This window comes from Balaenoptera acutorostrata, chromosome 11, assembly GCF_949987535.1.
Source record: "Balaenoptera acutorostrata chromosome 11, mBalAcu1.1, whole genome shotgun sequence".
NCBI lineage: Eukaryota > Metazoa > Chordata > Mammalia > Artiodactyla > Balaenopteridae > Balaenoptera > Balaenoptera acutorostrata.
In genome coordinates, this window is record NC_080074.1 from 94,410,281 (window position 1) to 94,431,338 (window position 21,058).

Below are 21,058 nucleotides of genomic sequence, written 5' to 3' on the forward strand. Positions count from 1 at the left end.
CTGAATGAGATCCTTACTGGGTAGAGTAATCTTGGTTATAGGTTTTTCTCTTTCATCACTTTAAGTATATCCTGCCAGTCCCTCTGGCCTGCAGAGTTTCCACTGAAAAGTCAGCTGACAACCTTATGGGGATTCCTTTGTATGTTATTTTTTGTTTTTCCCTTGCTGCTTTTAATATTTTTTCTTTGAATTTAATTTTTGTTAGTTTGATTAATATGTGTCTTGGTGTGTTTTTCCTAGGGTTTATCCTGTCTGGGACTCTCCATGCTTCCTGGACTTGGGTGACTATTTCCTTTCCCATGTTAGGGAAATTTTCGACTATAATCTCTTCAAATATTTTCTCAGACCCTTTCTTTTTCTCGTCTTCCTCTGGGACCCCTATAATTCAAATGTTGGTACGTTTAGTGTTGTCCCAGAGGTCTCTGAGATTGTCTTCAATTCTTTTCATTCTTTTTTCTTTATTCTGCTCCTTGGCAGTTATTTCAACCATTTTGTCTTGCAGCTCACTTATTCATTCTTCTGCCTCTGTTATTCTGTTATTGATTCCTTCTAATGTATTTTTTGTATCAGTTATTGTGTTGTTCATCTTTGTTTGTTCTTTAGTTCTTCTAGATCTTTGTTAAACATTTCTTGTGTTTGCTCAATCCATGCTTCCATTCTATTTCCAAGATTCTGGATCATCTTAACTATCATTACTCTGAATTCTTTTTCAGGTAGATTGCCTATTTCCTCTTCATTTATTTGGTCTTGTAGGTTTTTACCTTGCTCCGTCATCTGTGACATATTTTTTTTTGCCATCTCATTTTTTTTTTTAATGTGTGGGATTGTCTTCCTGTTTTACTGGTCGTCTGGCTTGAGGCTTCCAACACTGGAGTTTGTAGGTTATTGGGTTGAGCTGGGTCTTGGTGCTGAGATGAGGAACTCTGTGAGACCTCACTCCGATGAATATTCCCTGGGGTCTGAGGTTCTCTGTTAGTCCAGTGGTTCAGACTTGGAGCTCCCACCGCAGGAGCTCCCCCCAACCCCAGGCTCACAAATCAAGATCCTGCAAGCCATGTGGGGTGGCAAAAAAAAAAAAAAAAAGAAAGAGAAAAATAACAAAGTAAAAAATAAAATTAGACTAGGAAACTAACAGATATGTTAGAAAGAATGTAGAAGTAAAAGTACAGATGAATCAACAACCAGAAGGTACATCAGGACCACAATAGTAAAAAAGAGGAGGAGGGAAAGGAAAACAAAGAGGGGGGGATGGAAAGACCTTGGCTGTGGAGGGTGGGGCCTAAGCAAGGGCGAGGTTTGGGCGGTGGGCAGGGCCAATGCTCAGGACCCACAGGGCTGGAAAAGGCCCTGGGGGCTGTGGGGGGTGGGGCTTAGGCTCAAGAAACAGAAGGGGCCCAGGCGTGCCCCCCACCCCAGTCTCAGAGGGCGGGGGACCTCACCTGGGAGCCTAGCAGGCTTTCTGGGCTCGAGTGGGCGGGGCAAATGCCCTCCTCTCCTCTGCTGCTCCTCCGGTCTAGGTTCTGGGAGGGCCCCTCCCGCCTGCCTCTCCTGATCTCCCCGGCCTCCCTCCTATGCCCCCAAGGACCCACGTGACCTGGAAAGGGCAGGGGATCGGCCTGGGAGCTCAACAGGCTCCCTGTGCCCGAGTCCAGATACAAGTTTTGAACTATTAACTTTATAGCTGAGATTGGAACTTAAGATTCAAGTTCTCATCTCAGTAAATCATAGCCCTATCTATTCAGTTGTGGTCACTCTTGATTTAAAAAAAAATTAAAAAGAAGACACTGAAACTATTACTATTTAATTGTTCTAGAAATTCTGGTTAAATGCAATAAGCACAAACCTACTTTTATACGTTACTTTCTCAGCTGAAGTATAACCAATTTAAATTACCTTCTTATCCATATCTTGACCTTACCAAAGAACTAACGGAAAACTGAAGTTTTGGAAAAATGGTTAGCTCTTTCTGTGTGGCAGAAACAACTATGCCTGTGCATGTGTGTGTATGAGAGTGTGTGTGCATAAATATAATTGGCAACTAAATTTTAAAATATTTTTGTGTATTTTTTGAAAAGATGCTTTTATTTTTTTTCAGACACGAAAGACATAGTTTTGAGATGAGAAAGTTCTATAAATGTTTTTATTGATTTCCCTGAGGAAAATTTTCCTCTCAGAAACTTTCTTCATTCTTCCCACAAGTTTATAACGTCTCCCTTCTTTGTTACGTCAGTGCGGTAATCTTTGACACAGTGGCACTCTTTTTCCAGGCCTGGGATCAGGGTTCATAGGCGTCCAGGCCCAATTTTGGAACAGTCCGTGGGCTGGGACAGTTTGTTCTTTGTCCTAGTCTAAGAAACTAAGAATAACCTAATGGGAAAGAGGCATGGTTAGAATGCTTTAAAGATAGAGAACCCTCCTGATAATTGTGACTCATCATTTTCAAGTCTGTTTTTCATAAGTCAAAGGGTGACACTGGTATGTAAAACATAAACATATGTCCCCAAATTTACACATGTACTTGTTTCCTTAAACTAATAAAATTTTGCATTTACTTATATAATGTTCCTTTTAAAGATAGCTCAGAAGTATAGTTTGACATTAAATAAAGATAGTCCTTTTTATAAAACAAATATTTTCTTGATAGCTTTCTTTCTTGAGCACTTTTTTTTTTTTTTTTTTTTTTTAATTTATGGCTGTGTTGGGTCTTCGTTTCTGTGCGAGGGCTTTCTCTAGTTGTGGCAAGCGGGGGCCACTCTTCATCGCGGTGCGCGGGCCTCTCACTGTCGCGTCCTCTCTTGGTGCGGAGCACAGGTTCCAGACGCGCAGTCTCAGTAACTGTGGCTCACGGGCCCAGTTGCTCCACGGCATGTGGGATCTTCCCAGACCAGGGCTCGAACCCGTGTGCCCTGCATTGGCAGGGAGATTCTCAACCACTGTGCCACCAGGGAAGCCCTTGAGCACTTTTTTGAAGAACATTTCTACTGAACGAATATTGGGGCTTCTCAACAGTCTTTTAGAACCAAATAGACATGCTTCTTTATTGATAACCAGGTCTCTTTCAAAATATACCTTTTGTGGTACTTGCGTTCTCTGCTTATGGCCTAGACTTCTGATAAGAGTAAAATGGAAGGAGCTGTAAATTGAATACTCACCCATAAAAATGTTACCAAATAGCTATGAACAAGGAAGAAAAGTCAACAGGCCTATTTTTAAAATGTCACAAGTAGCAAGAACCCGACTCCTTTTCTGAAGTGTTTACTGCGTTTATTCACACTAGCTGCTTGGAGCCCTGTGTCATATAAGCTATTCAATTTGATTTGTCATAAGATTCAAAAAGGTTCTCTTCATCACTTTTGAAGATATCAATGCTTCAGTTGTTTTGCATGTCTTCCATTTCCTTTGAAGTGTTAGTCCTTTTATATGAGTTTAATCTTTTGTAATCAGAAGTGTTGTTTTAGAAAGAGGTGTAAAGTTAGTCTGGTGTGTTGTTATGTGCTAGAACATTGCAAATGGAAACCAAAGCCAGGAACACATTAGAAGAGGTTTTTATATTCCATGGAAAGAGGTTATGCTGCGGACTGGAATGATCCCACAGTGGCTAAGTCAACAGATAAGGAGATAACTATTTTAGTGTGGTGATACTTTTTCTTTTGTGTTTCTTTGAGATGTACTCCTATGTTGTATGGCAGTGTGACTACACTGTACTGATTTAAAAGAGTTAATGAAATGCATGTCCTGTATTACTTAAATGTAACAATCAATAATATTCCCTCTTACTCTCTTTAGCCCCCTCATCCTCCCTCCTTTCCTCCCTTCCCTTCTCTTATTTCTCTTTCTTTTGACTTCTTTCTTTTTCAAAAGGGTTCCTGAGTACTTGAGGCAATAAAAAAAATTAGACTGAAATAACACTATTTGATTATTTTACACTTTCATTTATTTCCCAGGGGCACCAAACACTTTCTAAAAATACTTTCCCTGAAAAAAAAAAATTAGAACAATGGTCACAACAGCTCCCTTAGTGACCAGGTCACTGTCACTTGCCAAGTTAGTTAATTGGATTACTATATCAGTTCTTTGCACTTAATTCTTGAAGGTGATATACAAATAATGTATCCGTGTGTGTGTGTGTGTGTGTGTGTGTATCTGACTCACATTTTAAATGCATCTCTTTATCTGTTATATTGAGAAAGGGATGAAGAGTGAAGAGTGGGGTCATGGAGAGTAGAAGCAGAGAGACCTGTGAATAGGCTGGTGGTTCAGACCAGGCTGGTAATAGAAAAACATGGAGTGAAGTGATTGGGATGTGTGGTGTATTCTAATGGTAGGACCAACAGGATTTGCCGATGGATTGGATATAATCGAGGGCAAAGGGGAGTCAGGCATACCTACATGGTATTTTGTTGGGGGAACTGGAAAAATAGAATTACCAAGTTGGGAAGTCTAGCATAAAAGTAAGCTTCAGGAAGAAGATCAGTAATTCAGATTTGAACATGTTATGTTTGAGATAGCTAATAGACATCCAATGAATATATCAAATAGACAGTTGATGTATATTGGTCTAGAGTTCTGAGGACCAGTCTGGACTAGAGAAATAATTTGGGTAGTCATCAGCTTTTAAATGACATTTAAAGCCAGGAGACCAGGCACAACAATCATCGATGGAGTGAGTGCAGACAGAGAAGAGGTCCAAGGACTGTGTCCTGGAGAGGTGGGGAGATGAGATGAGCATCTGAGAAAAGGGTGCTGAGGAGAGGCCAGTAAGACAGGAGGAAAATCAGAGAGTGTGGTGTCCTGAAGGCCATAAGAAGAAAGTGTTTCAAGGAGGGAGCGCCTTCTTCAAATGTTGTTGATAGATTAAATGAGGAAATAACTGGGAATCAACCATTGGAGTTTAGCAAAATGGCATGGAGGGATGGGGCCAAAAGCCTAATCGCAGTGAATTTAAGAGGAAATTGGAGAATGGGAATTGGGGTCAGCTGGTATAGACAGCTTCTCATGGAGTTTTGCTAAAAGGGGAGCAGAGAAATGGGCAGTAGCTGGCAGGGGATGTGGGGTTAAGAAAGGGCTTATTTAAACATGAGAGAAATAAAATAGTAGCATGCTTGTAAGCGGATGAAATGATTCAGTAATAAAAGAGGAAAACTGATAACATGGGAGAAGCAGGGGGGAAATTACTGTCAAAGTATTCCAGCAGACAGAGGACATGGAGTCTAGCGCACATGTAGAGGGCTTGGCCTGAGGAGCGTGGAAACAGTTCATCCATAATGTAATAGAAGGAAGGCTGGCAGAGTGTGCGGGGAAAGTGCTGGTGGTAAGGAGAGCCGCTAGGGGAACTTAGGGAGGTTTTCTTTTAACTTCTTTATTTTACTCAGAAATTATGCAAGTGAGCTCATCAGCTCAGGGAGAGGACTGAGGACTGGGAACTGGAGGTTTGCAGAAGGAAGAAGATAGGAAATACTTGTCTGACCATGGACAATTATACGGTCCCAGGCAGGATTTCTCAACCTGAGCCCTGTGGACGTTTGGGGCTAGATAATTCTCCGATGTAGCAATGTGACCTGTGTGCATTGCAGAATGTTTTGTGCATCCCGGGCCTCTACCCACTGCCTGATGGTAGCTTCCTTCCCCCTTGCCCCCTGTTTGTGACATCCTAAAGTATCTCTAGCCATTGCCAGATGTACCCTGTGGTCAAAATTTCCCCCAGTTGAAAGCCACTGGCCTCAGGAAATGTAGTATGAATGTCACAGAGCATTAACAGCCCAGTGGAGGTTCATGATGATGAATTTAACATGAGCTCACTCAGCGTTGTTGTGTTCTATTCGGTGTGCAGGTGCAGCACAGAATAAACAGAAAGTGAGATTTAACAAGGGTGGGGGGTTTGCCAGATGAATACAATGAAGAAAGAAGAGACAGGGAGTGATTTTAATAATTGATCACGGAGTTTATACTTGGTGAGGATGAAAGGAAAGATGGTAGGAATACTACTAGATCATAAGTCCTGTTGGGGTCAAAGGATTCTTGGCATTGGGGTTCTAGAGAGAGCAACAACTGTTAGGGCTTTCAAAACTAACCTCCTCTGTGTTGGTATCTAGGAAGGAAATCTCAGATGGAGGAAGTGCAGGATGAACTCATCCACAGACTGACCATTGGTCGGAGTGCCGCCCAGAAGAAGTTCCACGTGCCACGGCAGAATGTGCCAGTTGTCAATATCACTTATGACTCCACCCCAGAGGATGTGAAGACATGGTTGCAGTCAAAGGGGTTCAGCCCTGTGTAAGTCTCTCTGGGGATACTTTACAGTTCTGTGTGTATAACATGCAGTGTTTTCAATTTGATCACTAAGATGTCACAAGTGACTCTTAGAAAATGTGAGAACCCGAACTGCATCTGTTTCCATGCTCAGGAAATGACTCTAGCCATTTATAGCTAAAAAAAAAAATTGGAGGAAGCAGAAATAACCATCATTTGATGACACCCCATTTTCTAGATGGTGGTGTCTGTTCATCATTGGTCCCTCAAGCAGTCTCTTGGCAGCTTTGAGGCTGGTGGCTGTCTTTCTCCCTCAGAGGGTCACACGGGATAGGACTGTAGTCTTACCTAGACTCCCCAGACCACAGAGGACATAGAGCAGAACGTTTTCTCCTGCTGCAGCACAGAGATCCCAGGCAAATAAAAAATAGATGACGTTACTTATTGTAGGTTATAATCTAATAGAGCTTTCCTTTAGGAAAGCCACAGTGAAGTTTCTATTTGTCTATAATTAAAAATTTGTAAACATTTTCTTGTGTATTTGGTAAACATATTTGAATATATGTATTTGAACAATTTGACTAATACATATTCAAGAGCACTTGACACATTATAAACTCACCCAGTGTGACTGAAAAAATGAGGTACACTGGTTAGTCAATTGCCTGGCTACTAGAAAGTTATCCATTCCTTCTATGAAACACCAAATTTCAAGAAATTGGTAATACACAGTAAAGATACTAAACCCAGTTGACTCTTTTTTGACACTTCATGATCAATTATCTTACATAGCCTCAGGGTCGTTATCCTGCCCGTCCCCTGTCATTGCCCTAAGCACTCTAGTACCATTTATGAGTTCCAGTGTATGGAACACCTAGAGAAGAGAGGTTGTAGCAGGACCAGAAATCTTTCTTTTGTTTTATCCAGACAGTATTTTATGTATTTATTTATTTATTTTTATTTATTTATTTTTTAATTAATTTTTATTGAAGTATAGTTGATTTACAATGTTGTGCTAATTTCTGCTGTACAGCAAAGTAGCTCGCTTATACACCTGTATACGTTCTTTTTTATATTCTTTTTCCATTATGGTTCAGCCCAGGATATTGTCTGTAGTTCCCTGTGCTATACAGTAGGGCCTTGTTGTTTATCCATCCTATATATAATAGTGTGCATCTGCTAACCCCAAACTCCCAATCCTTCCCTCCCCCTTGGCAACCACAAATCCAGACAGTATTTTTAATGCTCTATTTCCTTCTTTTCCTTCTTTTGTTTTTTCAGAACTGTCAATAGTCTTGGAGTATTAAATGGTGCACAACTTTTCTCTCTCAATAAAGATGAACTGAGAACCGTCTGTCCTGAAGGGGCCAGAGTCTTTAGCCAAATCACTGTACAGAAAGCTGCATTAGAGGTATGGCTTCTCAACCTAAGGTGGTGTTTTTCTGCATTAGTCAAGAGTATGGACTGCAATTTGAAAGCTCTGGAAACAATATTTATGTCCATATAGGTCGCTTTCTTTGCCTTTCATACAGAGCTGAATTCAACTTGATTCAGCTTTAGTAATCTGTCACTGGGGACCATTAGCGACCGTTTTCAGGGAGATTAATTTGTTATAAGTGCTCCTATAACATGAAGCTTGAGCTTCATATACTTTTGGATATCTAATGAAAAGCCTAATGTTCTCATTTTACATGCACTACTTCTGTAGGAATTTTATTTACTCATTTACTTCGGGTGAGTAAATGACTTAAGAGGCCAGAACTCTTTTACCTGTCCTTGATACTTAGTTTGGAGATTCTAGCAGGTTAGAGGTTATAAAGTCTTAAAACCATGGCTGTGTGCCTTAGGCCTGCTTATACATATAAATAATCAGAGGGAAAATATTAGGTAGGGATCATTGAAAACAGCGGGCCCTGAAGAGTAATTCTTTAGTTATAGTTGTTTCTATGAAAGAAAAAGAGTAAATGTTTTCTAGATTGGGTATGCTTCAGGTTTCAATATCCTACTCTACTTAATGTGGGCTGTGTAAGGGTAGTAGTTTCTAACTGTTACATCTCACAGCTCTTAATAGCTTTCACGAAAATTAAACTTAGACTCCAATGAAAGGATATAGGCTTTGGCGTGAAATCAATACGTAATTATCTCTAGCAGGTTTATTGTATAAATTCAACAGTTAAATAACTCATTATAATAGCTTCGTGCATACAACCCTGTAACCATTCTCACTCAGGAGAAATTATATTTCCCTTGGAAATTTTTCCTACGACATTCATCTTGGTTGATTCTGTATTAGGCTTTTTGTATATTGAATGTGAGTCAGGATTATATCTTTTCTGAGGCAGTTTTGTTACCATTATACCTTCTAATTTTATTGAGAATGTATAAATTCCTCCTTAAGGGTTATGATAGAAAGTTCCATATTCCTAGCATTTCCGAATTCCTTCAGTCCAGACTCCCTATCAGTGTCATTTCCCCTGACTTCCCATGTCCTCCTGGCCTCTTGCTCCTGTTCCTCTGGATGTGAATTAAGGCAGAGACTTCCTACCTGAGGTTCTTCCTCTTCCCCAGGCACCTTCCCATCATGCCCTTCTCTTGCATCTAGTTCATGGTTCATATTACTCACCTGTGTTGCCAGAGATTTCTGTAGATGAGAGAGGAATAAGGAGGGCGCATAGGGATTGCAGGTCAGGTTTGGAAAGGACAAAAGCCAACAAGATGTCAGAGGGTCAGAACCCTTTGGTATGAGGAAACTTGATGTCTTCGGATCCCAATCTTTGGGCCTGATCTAGAATCCCCTAAGGTAGATAGATGAGTATCTTACTTGACCTAAAGCACATTCTTTGATAATTTACCATCTTTTTGTGCTTCTTGTACAATCTCTTCCTTCCCCCAGGGAATCTAGAGCATTCCACATGCATTACTGATTTATCTTTAACAGGTTCAAGTGAAAGGCATGGTGAATGAATTGCCTTAAGACAGTATAAGTGAAAATGTGATGTTAGTAAAGTCCAGAATCATCACTTATACGAAGGGCAGCCTTCAGTTTTCCCCTTAGAGACATGAGAAGAAAAACACAAAGAACTTTTAGCCTAAGCCATTTCATTACATGATTTGCAGCCTCACAAACCAGTAACCATCTTGTCTGAACCATGTTTGTTTTTCAGGATAACAACGGCAGCTCTGAGTTGCAAGAAATCATGCGAAGACGACAGGAAAAAATCAGTGCTGCTGCTAGCGATTCGGGAGTGGAATCTTTTGATGAGGGAAGCAGTCACTAATTAGTTTTTAAACTCCATTATTCTTGGCATTATTCCAACGTGCTTTGTTTTCAGAAGCCATGAAGGGAACGTCAGATTCTTATTTCTTGGTATACAGAATTTATCGCCATAAAGAAACAATGCAAACGTAAGTAAGCAGAGGACTTGCTTCTGGGCCCGTTATTTTTATTCAAATGAAAAAATTTTAAACAGAATTTCTCCCCTTGGGAAATATTTTGCCTACTTTACCAAGGTGAGGTTTCCTTTATTGGATTAATTATTTCATCCCCATCTCAATGCCTAAGCAGACTTTTTTTTTTTTTTGACAGTGGTGAGTTTATTTATTGCAGCAAAACAGAGATATTGCCCATGATTCAAAATCTAAACAATTTCAGTTTTGCCTGTGACTATGGTATGTATTATCCAGAGTGTAGCTTACTTTAGGCTAGCCTCTGCTTACTTAGGTCTCTTCTTCAACATACTCAATAATAGAATGTTTAGCTTTATTTAAAGTTCTTAATGCCAACAGTTTTTAAAAAAGATTAAAACATTTAATGAACTGTAAAATACAACAAGGCCTTGGACATACAAATAGAAACCTTTGGAGCATTCCCGAGACATTTTATCTGTCATGGCTCTGTTGATCACAATTCCTTGTATAGCTTGTATTTTGATTTAGTTTATATTCTGCTTATTATCTATACTGTGTTCTTATATATGAGAAAGCACAAGTGTAAAAGAGGTCATATACATTCAAAATCTGTCACAGGAAATAGCCTGCATTGGTGTGTGTTACAGTATTCTGCTTAATGAAGGCCTCAGTTCTGAATATTGATATAAGTAGTGAAGAGCAAATTGGGGCCATTTTATGAGTTTATCTGTGTCAAGTTTTTCTGGTAATAAGAAATAATATACACATACTTTAATCCTGTGAAAGATTCTAGGTAGAGAAAAGAGACTTAACCGTCAACAAATGTTATTTTTGAAAACATGATTTTGTCATTAAATGTTATATTATTTCACATATATAAAACAGATGTTATGTAAGAATGTTGTATATTTTAACATAAATCCATTTAGAGAGATTATCTAGATTCATTAATTTTCATAGTGCCTTTTTCACATGAGTCAGCTGGAAAGTCTGCAATAAACAGTATTTGCCGTACATTAATAAATGGCTTCTGTCTCGTTGGCAAAAGGGACCTTTGGCGTGGAGAGTGGGGATCAGGGTTGCATGGAACGGGAAAAACAGAGGCCCACGCTCTTCTTTTTTTTTTTAACTGATTTCCAGAGGAGTTCTGAGTGGGTAGAAACTTCTCTAGAATGCTTTCTTCAGTTGTTTCTCTTCTTTCCACCTCTCTTATTTCATCATCTTTTCTTTTACCATCTAGTAAAAACAAACTTACACACCATTTGTGATTACAGAGTGCTTCCACATAAATTCTTTGTTAGAGATCTACAGTAATCTGTGAGTTGTATTTTATAGATGAGGAGGCTTAGCTTCCTAAAGGCTAACTTTCCCCAAATCATGAGGGATATGAGAATCTCTTGTCTTCCATTTCTCAGTCTCTCCATAACGTCGTCCCTTGGACAAAGTGAGGCAAACATGAGAATAATAATTATTGTAGATCCTTCCCATTTCATAAGCACTGATGCACATTTATAACTTAGCCCTTATTGAAAATCTCTGAAAATGTAGGTATAAGACAAAAGAAATTAGCATGGAAAAGTTAAAATAACCTGTGTGTAATATAGCATATCTGACATGAGAAGAATTGTTATCATTTATAAGTATGTCTTTATGCTATTAAATTCCAAAGGAAAATATCACCAAGGTAGTAATTGCAGGAAGTAGTTACCTCCCTCTGGGATGTGGAGACCAAGAGAAGACTTGGGATTAATGGGATTTAAAAGCTTGAGGGAGAGTTTGGATCCAGACATCTGAGGAGTTAGGCCACTGGGATGAGAAGTTTGGAGGAAAGACGCCACAACTGGTAAACCTCGGAGAAGTGGGCACAGCCTAACTGGTGCTGTTACCTCAGGAATTCAGAAAAGAATTCAGCGGAAGAAATAGTTCAGCAAATCCATGGAGCTGGACTCAGACCTCAGAGGAGAGAAGCCCAGGCAGCTGGTACTGGAATTTCTGAGAGGGAACAAGGAGGCTGCTACTGGGATTGCAGGGTCACTGGAACCTACAGGCAATCAATCGCTACTTATAGAGTGAAGAACTATTATTAGGGTGATGTTGATAGAAACAGGAAATAAAACAGAAAAAAAGCAAGTCCCTTGTTTCCCCTCTAGCTTCTTGTGTCCTTGTAGCATACTTTTTGGACAGAATCTATTGGTCACCCACCTGGCAAAGCCCCAAATCACAAAGATGGGGATAAAAGGGTAGATTGGAAACTGAGAGAACAGCTCAAGAACCAACGTGTTTCAACTCTGGCTACTTAGCTTATATGTGCACTCCTCTGTACATCTTTGAAATTCTATAAAATGATTTTTTTAAATGTTTATACTTTTGCCCAACAAGATGCAATCATCCTTCTCTGTTGTTTAAACAGTATTTAACATAAGGAATTGGTTAACCAGGCAAAAAGGAAATACTGTGACACCACAGAGGTAGTAATAATGGGAAAGCAGCCCCCATCCCTTGGGCTAGGGCTGCACAGGGAAGGGGTTGGGTTGATCAGCATTTAGAAGCCTGAAGAAGGAAGGGCCCTGGGAGCTTGGGCACAGACCACTGAAGAAGGGGCACTCTCTGTTGTTGGTGCTGATGCCTCAAGACCTCAGAGGAGAGATCCCCTGTAGAGCTGGGACAGAGACTTGAAGAGAGAGAAGATTCTGGACAGTTTACCTCTGAGGGGGTGCAGTGATGGGGTTCTGAAAACTTAGGGGAGAAAACTAGAAATTAGAGTTACCTACTGCTACCGGAATCAATTACCTACTGCTGCTGCCAGAGTGGAGCTCTCATCACTGGCATTAAGCCATCTACTTATGGCCTTTGTGTAGTTTACTGCCTGTTTCTTGATGTTCATTGAGCCTTTGGAAACTGGGGGATTATAGTTTTGACTAAATTTGGTAAAGTTTCAGTCATTACTTTTTTTTTTCTGTCCTTCCCGCCTTCTCTCCTTGGGAGACTCCAATTTCATGTATGCTAGGCCATTTGAAGTTTTCCCAGGGTCACTGGTACTCTGTTAATTTTTAACCCAGTTTTTTCTTTCCTCTGTGTTTCATTTTGGGTAATTTCTATTTCTGTCTTCAAGTTCACTTATCTTTTCTTCTGCAATTTCTATTCTGCTTTTAATCTCTTCCATTTGTGTTTTTCGTCTCAGATATTAGAGTTTTCATATTTAGAAGTTTTACTTTTTGAAGAAATACCTTCCATGTCTCTACTTAACTTGCTCAATATTTCTTCAATTTTATCAATCATATGGAAGGCAGTAAAAATATCTGTCTTAATGTTCTTGTTTATTAATTCTGTCATCTTCATAAATTCTAGGTTAGTTGTGATTGATTTTTTTCTTTATTATGGGTTTTATTTTCTTCTTTGTATGCTTGATAATTTTAAAAGCTCTGGCTGCTTTCAAGATTCTTTTCTGTATCTTTCATTTTTAATGTAATTTTTAATTGGTTGCCAGATATTGTGAATTTTACCTTTATTGTGTTAGGTGCTGGATACTTTTGTATACCTTTAAATATTATTATCCTTTGTTTTGGGATGCTATTAAATTACTTGGTAAGAGTTTGATCTTTTCTGATCTTGCCTTTAAGCTTTGTTAGGTGAAACCAGAGCAATATTTACATTATAACTAACTTTATCTCACTATTGTAGCAAAACCCTTCTGGTTCCTCAACCTATTATTCCATGAATTATGTTTTCCACTGTAGCAGGTGGTAATAAGGACTATTCCTGGTTCTGCGTGAGCTCTGAGAACTGTTCCTCTAACGCTTTCAGGTGGTTCTTTCCTCAGGCTTGAGCAGTTTTCTCATAGGCATGCAATGATCCATCCTCAGCTTAGGACTCTGTGGGGACCCTATGCATATCTCCAGAGCTCTCTCTTCATGCAGCTTTCTCCTCTCTATTACTCTGTGCTGTAAATTTTAGCTCCCTTGCCCTTGCCACACTTTAAGCTTTGTCTCCTCAACTCAAGGAGTCTGCTGAACTCCACATGGGTTCTCCCTCCCCGCACTGAAGCTTGAAAGCAATCCCTAGGCAGAAAGCTGGAACAGTTGTAGGGTTTTCTGCATTTTTTTCATCTTTCATTGCCCAGTGTTCAATATCTTGAAAACTGTTCACATGTGTGTGAATACATATGTGTGTGAAGCACATATTATTTCAGGCTGGAGGGTAAATCCAGTCCCTCTGACTCCATCTTGGCTCAAACTTGGAGTCACCTTGCTTTTCAAAGTATATATATTTTTTTACTGTATATAGAAATCTAGGTTGATACTTTTTATTCTAGAGCTTTAAAAGTGTCATTCCATTGATTTTTGGCTTATATTGTTCCTGATGATAAGTCAGTCATCATTCCTATTTTTTCCTCTGGCTGCTTTTAAGATTCTTTTCTGTATCTTTCATCTTCAGCAAATTGATTATAAAATTGATGAAGGTGGTTTTCTTGGTGTTTATTCTATGTGGGGTCAGTGAGTTTCTGGATTTTTAAGTCAGTGTTTTCCCATTATTAGAAGCACATTCCTTACAATATTTTTTTCTGCTTTTTTTTTCTTTTCTTCTTCTCTTCAGCCTTCTATTACATGTATGTTAGGTCAGGTATCTTACTATACCCCAAAGATCCCTGATTCTCTGTTAATATTTTAAAAATCCATCTTTTCCTTATTCTTCAGATTGGAAATTTATGTCAATATGTATTCAGCTTCACCAACTCTTTTTTCCCCCCTGTGTTCTGTCTTCCAGTATGTGTTGAGTCAATCCAGTGAATTTTCTTTTCAGTTATTGTATTTTATCAGTTCTAGAATTTACATTTAGTTCTTTTATATAGCTTCCATTTCTCTGCTGAGACTTTCTGTCTGATCACTCACTAAAAGAATATTTCCCTTTAATTATTTGAACAACTTTCCTTTTTTCCCATAACAAAGAAAGGCTGCTTTATAATCTACCCGCTAAACCCAACATTTGGGCCATCTCAGGCTCAGTTTCTATCGATTGCTTTTGTCTCCCCCACTATGGGTCCTATTTTCCTATTTCTTTGCATGTGTAGTAGTTTTTTATTATATATACTTGACATTGTAAATGACATGTTTTAGATATTTTAGAATATGTTATCTTCCTTAGAAGAATGTTTATTCTTATTCCAGCAATCAGCTCTATATTGGCTGATCACTTTGAGCTTGTATCGCTTTGGTTTTATGCTTTGCTAAGATGAATTATGGCAAGTTCAGTGTGTTTTACAAGATCTTCTAACTTGATGGGACTCGATCTACAAACTATCTCTTCTCTGAAAATCTTGTCAGGACTTGATTTCAGGCTTTGTCTGTAGCTATCAAGAGTAGTTTTCACAGTGGAGTCCTTACTTCTAAGGCATGCCCTTCTTGGGGGGATGAATTCCCAGGATATTTTGCATCTCAGCTGGATACCCAAGGTGTTAAACAGCTCTCTTCACTTTTCCTGGGCTGAACCTCTGATGTCTCCCAACGCAGCGACCTTTCTTAACCTTGCAGTGGCCACTCTGGTAAGCACTGGGTGATGTTGCCCTGTGTATTGGGTGGGTTCACTTACAGATTTCTGCAGCCATTCTCTGCAGAAATGCTTCCACTCTGGTGCCCCTTTTCAGAATTTCCAGCTGCTTCCAGTGTCCTGAACTGTGATCTATGCCTCCTCAGCTCATCAGGACTAACTTATTCCTCTTGGATCTTAGTGGCTGCACTGCCTTTGGGGAATTGACCTCAAATCAAGAGCTAGTAAGTTTCCTTATCCCAGGGATTGTAGTCTTGTACTGCTTGTAAAAGATAACCAGTAAATTGTATCTCTTTCCCTCCCCTGCCCTTAAGAGGCACTGGGTCATGGGAAGCTAATGTGAGAGATACTCTAATCACTTAAAACTATTCCTTTCCTACTTTTCTCTAAAAAAAATTATAGGAAAGTTTGAGATTCATTTGTTTTCTAAAATTAAATTCATAGAGGCTGAGTTGCTGCTGGGTGGATATCTCACTAGGCTTGTTCTGCTCTCTTTCTTCTCAGTGCTTACATGGAACAATATCAGAAAGTTGTACAGACTCAATAAAGGGATTTTTGTAAAGACTGGTTGTTTCTGGGTAGGAAAAGACGATATTCGTTCAGTAAACATTTTGTAAGTGTCTGCTTTAAGAATTGGATATTCAAAGAGCATCCTAGATGTAGCCTCTGCCATCAGAGAACATACAATCTAAAGAACTGTTTGCAGCTTGCTGTATTTATCCCTGGTGCTAGTCTTATTGGTCTCCTGGGGCAAAATTACACCCTAAAACCACCTAAAATCAGTGCTGACTTCCCAGAGGCTGTGATTTTATACTTGTGATATTTAGTTTTTCCCAAAGGCACGCTTTTAAGTTAGTCTGCTCAGAGATCTTTGTAGGGTTGTGTCAAGGGCTCCTGGGAATGAATTAGGAAGGGAAGGCGGTTACCATTTTATCACCCTTCTCTTGGAGCTTCTTTTCCTTATTTTAAACAAAACAAAACATGCTCAAAAAGCTGTGGTTGCTCTAGGCAATACCCAGATAAGGGTTCTATTTCCAGCAGTTCTGGGACCCCAACAGGAATTTTAGTATGTACTCCCATCTTCCCCCCCCAACCCAACCCATTCTCTTTCCTCTGTCTTGGTTAGTCAGTTCCTTTCTCCAGGACCGACTCCCACACCGCGTCACGGGCTCACACCATGTCACAGCCTCCTTTCCTGGCCTCTTTGTTCCTTTCTGTTTGCATGTTTAGGACAGAAAAGAAGCGGGAGAAGCCAGTGCTCTGAACTCAGTTTTATAAGAAATCCTCCGTTTTTTGATGGAGAGATACCCAGGTACCAGGAAAAAAATATCTTCTAGTACCCAAATGTTCAGGTTTATCACATCACATTTGTGAAAGAAAGGCTATCAAATTAAAAGCTAGTAAAATTCTGATAAGATAAAAGGAATTACTAAGAACCATACTCTTAGATTCTAAACTAAATTGGGATAAGATATGTCTATCAGGTGCTCCAAGGGAAGTGAGGTCCAGAATCTAGATTTCTGTATCAATGGGGATATTTTAACAGCTGAGATGCTTCCTGAAGGGCTTTAGGCATATTACATTTAGTTTGGTGCTGGGACCAATTGGGCAAAGAACCAGGGCTCCTGCCAGGCCCAGATGGTCCTGGTCCAGGCTGATTGCTTGGGTTCTTTCCTTCCTGACTGTGATTCCAGGCACTTGGCCCAATTCCTACTGCTTTTCTGGGCTGCCCCACCTGCCCTACCCTGAAGAGGTCAGTCTTATCCCTCAAGTGTGGCCATAGAGTAGAAGATAATGTCTCCAGCTTCAAACATTTCTGTTATACCCCCCGATGAACACATGATGTCTTTCAGATAATGGAAAATCTGGGAATAACACACACACACACAAATGGTGAATAATATCTACAGGTCTTCCAGAGCTTGTCCTATTTTATGGTTTCTTACTCTGAGCTGGTATCATATGCTAAGGGCTTCTTCCCTCCCATCTAATCTTTTTTTTAAAATTTTATTTATTTATTTATTTATGGCTGTGTTGGGTCTTCGTTTCTGTGCGAGGGCTTTCTCTAGTTGTGGCAAGTGGGGGCCACTCTTCATCGCGGTGCGCGGGCCTTTCACTATTGGCCTCTCTTGTTGTGGAGCACAGGCTCCAGATGCGCAGGCTCAGCAATTGTGGCTCACGGGCCTAGTCGCTCCGCGGCATGTGGGATCTTCCCAGACCAGGGCTCGAACCCGTGTCCCCTGCATTGACAGGCAGAGTCTCAACCACTGCGCCACCAGGGAAGCCCCATCTAATCTTAAAGAAAGGAAAACAGGAACTGAACTCGTATGTGCTGAAAACTTTCACCTATATTCCCCACTTTATAGATGAGGAGGTTGAAACTCAGATATAAGTTAAGTAGCTTGTCACACAGTAAGTGGAACGACTGAAATTTGGACTAACTCTGCAACTTCTGTATATCTTGCAAATCATCTTTTCTCTCGGATATCATAGGTCAGTGTATAAAAGTTTTTTAAAGCAGAAATAGCATTTTTTTAAACTATGAAATTTTATATAGTATCCCACCATATGAAAGAGGTAAAAGCAGTTTCTCTCGTTGAAGCTGCAGAGAGGAGGCCTGGAGCCTCATTTGGAAATCACTGGTCCAGGGCCCATAGAGTCCCTCCTCCATGAAAACCCTCGCTGGTGAACGGGAAGGTGGATTGGGAGCTGATCATTCCATGGCGACAGTTAGACCAGGAAATACAGTGCTTGGTCTCAACAGTCACTTACGTCTTTGAAGAATTTCAGATGGTTCCTCTCCTCTGCAAACCACCACTTTATTCAGACAGAAAAATTGCCATTGGACATCCTCTCACAGTTCCTCATTTCTGGGTCCCTCTGTGATACCTGCCTCCTTGCCCCCCTCCCATGTCTAAAGATGATGCTCATTTCTTCAGGCTGGAACTTTGCATATGGAGTTGGCTTTCTGGGGCATCAGGGAGTTCCTGCGAGTGGGAGAGAGCAGCAGATGCTTTAGTGCAGGGGTCCCCAGCCTCCGGGCCGCAGAGCGGTACCAGTCCCCAGCCTGTTAGGAACCGGGCTACACAGCAGACGCTGAGCAGCGGGCGAGCGAGCAAAGCCTCACCTGCTGCTTCCCATCGCTCCCCATCACTCGCATTACTACCTGAGCCATCCCCTCCCCTCCCCACCCACCCCCCATCATGGAAAAACTGTCTTCCACGAAGCCGATCCCTGGTGCCAAAAAGGTTCCTGACCAGCCTTAGTGCACTGCCAGTTTGCCCCACAGGACACAGGCACTCATCCCCCTCTGCTGGGGGAAGTGCCTGCTGGTAGCTCACAGCTAAGACCCTGTCCAAGAATCGCCCTCACCAGAGAGAATACCCTCCCATCCTGCTTTGGAGTAGAATTATGTAAGACGCTAACAAATCAGGGCAATATTATTAGCTGTTCCTCATCTCAGTCTTCCCTCTGATAGGCACGCCAGAACCAGGAATGGACCCACGTTTGCTGAGAATTAATCTGTGGCCTGGCTTATCCAGCAATCATAACAATGGCAAGGCCTTCCCCAGCTCCTAGGAGGCATGTGGGGAAGGGATCAATTTCCCTCGCACGACTGAATGAATGAAGACGGCAGAGCTCTTGGACCATGGGCTATGACAATTGCCATGACCTGTTGTCCCACTTACAAAATGCAGCCCTTTGCATGGTGAGAAGGTCTAGAGTATTAATACCTAGTAGCAACCCAGTATCCCGCAACTAATAAGCGAGGACACATTTTACTAGGAACAAACAGGGAAGTTAGTTGATTGCCTCATCTCTAAAGCCAATCTTATTATAGGGCAGAATGTAGACGTTTGGGTAAATCATTTCATTTGTCCTGCAGCAACAGAAAAAAAAAAAAAAAATGAGGAAATAACTATTGTTATTTTGTGCCGCGGTGATAGCACAGTGGATTTACAAACTGTACATTAAAGCAGCTCTCAGGAATTGCTCAGATGTGCTCCACTTCCTTGAACGTTTGTCAGGTTGAGTTTCCCACATTCCTGATAGACGTGCGCAGATGAGGCCGCTCTTACAGAGCTCCTGGCACCAAGTTTGGCCGCATTTAGCACAGAGGGTTGGTACCACCAGCGTGGAGAGCAAGCCTGGTGGACGGGGCCTCCGGGTCAGTGTGCCCAAGGTGATGAGGACTCGGGCGCGCTCACTCTGCAGATGTCTGGATGCTGGAATGAGCGGTGGGAGGGGTGTGGTGGTCTGAATGTGCTGAGATAGAGATTTGGAGAATCACACAGCGTTTATCCCATGCTGACTCTGCCAGGCCCTCGGCTCATGCTTTACACAACCGCTTCTGAGTTTTCCCGCAACTCCACAAAGTAGATAGTGCTTTGCCTTTCGTGGGGACGCTTAGGCTCAGAGGTAGTAGGGTGACTTCTCAAGGGCACAGGGCTGCTGGGTGGCAGAGCGCTGTGACTCACACGTCTATACTGTTGCGATCACGCCACTCTGCTTCCCCAAACCACCAGGCGCCACAACAAGGAGCTGTCAGCGCAGCCCTGCGGAGGAAGCGCTTCTTACGCCCAGTGGCGAACAAAGCAGCTGGTTCACGGAGGCATTCAGTGGTGTTCACAAGTGGTGCTTGCCCAGGTGTACTTACGTACTGCGGTTTGTACAAATTGACGTTTTGGTTTCAGAACAAGTAGCCAGCTTTTCAGACAGAGTTTTAGTGCAACAGATTTGCACAGATTGCTTGCACTATTGCAGATGTTTTCACTGAATGTGAACCAGGCCCTGGCATTGCTTTGCTGGGAAACCCGCTAGTGCGGGTTCTGTGATGCACTTGGTAGCAGAGAATCAAAGTCGAAAGCCAGGCGTGGGCAGTGCAGGGCTCTGATCTAGAGGATCAGCTCCTGTTTGGCACCATAAGCCTATGGCACGAGGGTCCTCCTTGGGTCACAGGCTGCACCTCTTTTATATCCCAAGGTCCGTGACTGTTGGGGGTGGAAGGGGACGGGGTAGTTCAGGTGTCACCCTGGGGAAACTGAGCCAGCCCAGCACAGGCACCGGCTTCAGATGCTCTTATCAAATGTATTCAAGAATTCCAAGGTGGCCCTTGGAGATGGTGAGAGGCGTGCTTGTCCTGAAGAGCCATGTAATATACTAAGTTATTCGAGGAATTGTTTTCAGCCCCTCACACATTATCTTCTTTATTTTTTGAAGCCCTGTGAGAAAGCTACCATCACTATGTCCATTTCACAGATGAGGCCACTGAGTCACAGTCAGGGGCAGAGTCTTAGTTGAATTTCTCTCCATCCACACAGTCCCTTGTTCTAAACCATTCCATGTGCTGTACTGCTGGACCCTGTGCTGTCCTGCTTCCCAAGTTCATTGGTTAAGGGAGGATGTGATTCGGTTGATTTTGAACATGAAAGAACCCTTCCAAGACGATTTTGTTCTTTGTGTTTGTAAAGGCAGCAGTGGTTGCAGTTAACTTTTCCTGTTGAAACAGCCCTGTGGATGTTTTGGTGTTCTCAGAACTGAACAAAATTATGTTGTATCAACTGGCTTTGAACTCCTTTCCACTGTCCTGGACTCACCATGACACGCAGGCTCAGAATCTCCCCACATACCAAGCCTCACGGCCTCCTGTACATTTGAGCTTTCATTGATGTGGACCTACTCCAGGGCCTATTTTTCACTGAAACCCAGGACTCAGATTCAGAGTCAGTAGCCTCACGTGTGGTTCAAAAATCTGAGTGGGTTTCCTGAGTAATGGTCTTGTTACGGGGTTTGGAAATGGAAAACAACTACAAAAAAAAAAAAAAGAGAGAGAGAGAGAAGGAGAGATCTAACTTGG

General features: G+C 41.4%; 1 protein-coding gene across 8 annotated transcripts in view; it reads left to right on the forward strand.

Moving 5' to 3' along the window:
* EPS8 (epidermal growth factor receptor pathway substrate 8) overlaps nt 1-10,675 on the forward strand; it is a 194,339-nt gene extending 183,664 nt beyond the window's left edge. For all 8 annotated transcript variants that reach the window (XM_057556577.1, XM_057556572.1, XM_057556576.1 and 5 more), the window contains 3 exons: nt 6,093-6,273; nt 7,531-7,660; nt 9,414-10,675. In XM_057556577.1, the coding sequence (XP_057412560.1) occupies nt 6,093-6,273; nt 7,531-7,660; nt 9,414-9,527 (425 nt within the window). In that variant the 3' untranslated portion in view covers nt 9,528-10,675. The remainder of the gene's footprint in view (nt 1-6,092; nt 6,274-7,530; nt 7,661-9,413) is intronic.
* Nucleotides 10,676-21,058: the final 10,383 nt, after the last annotated feature.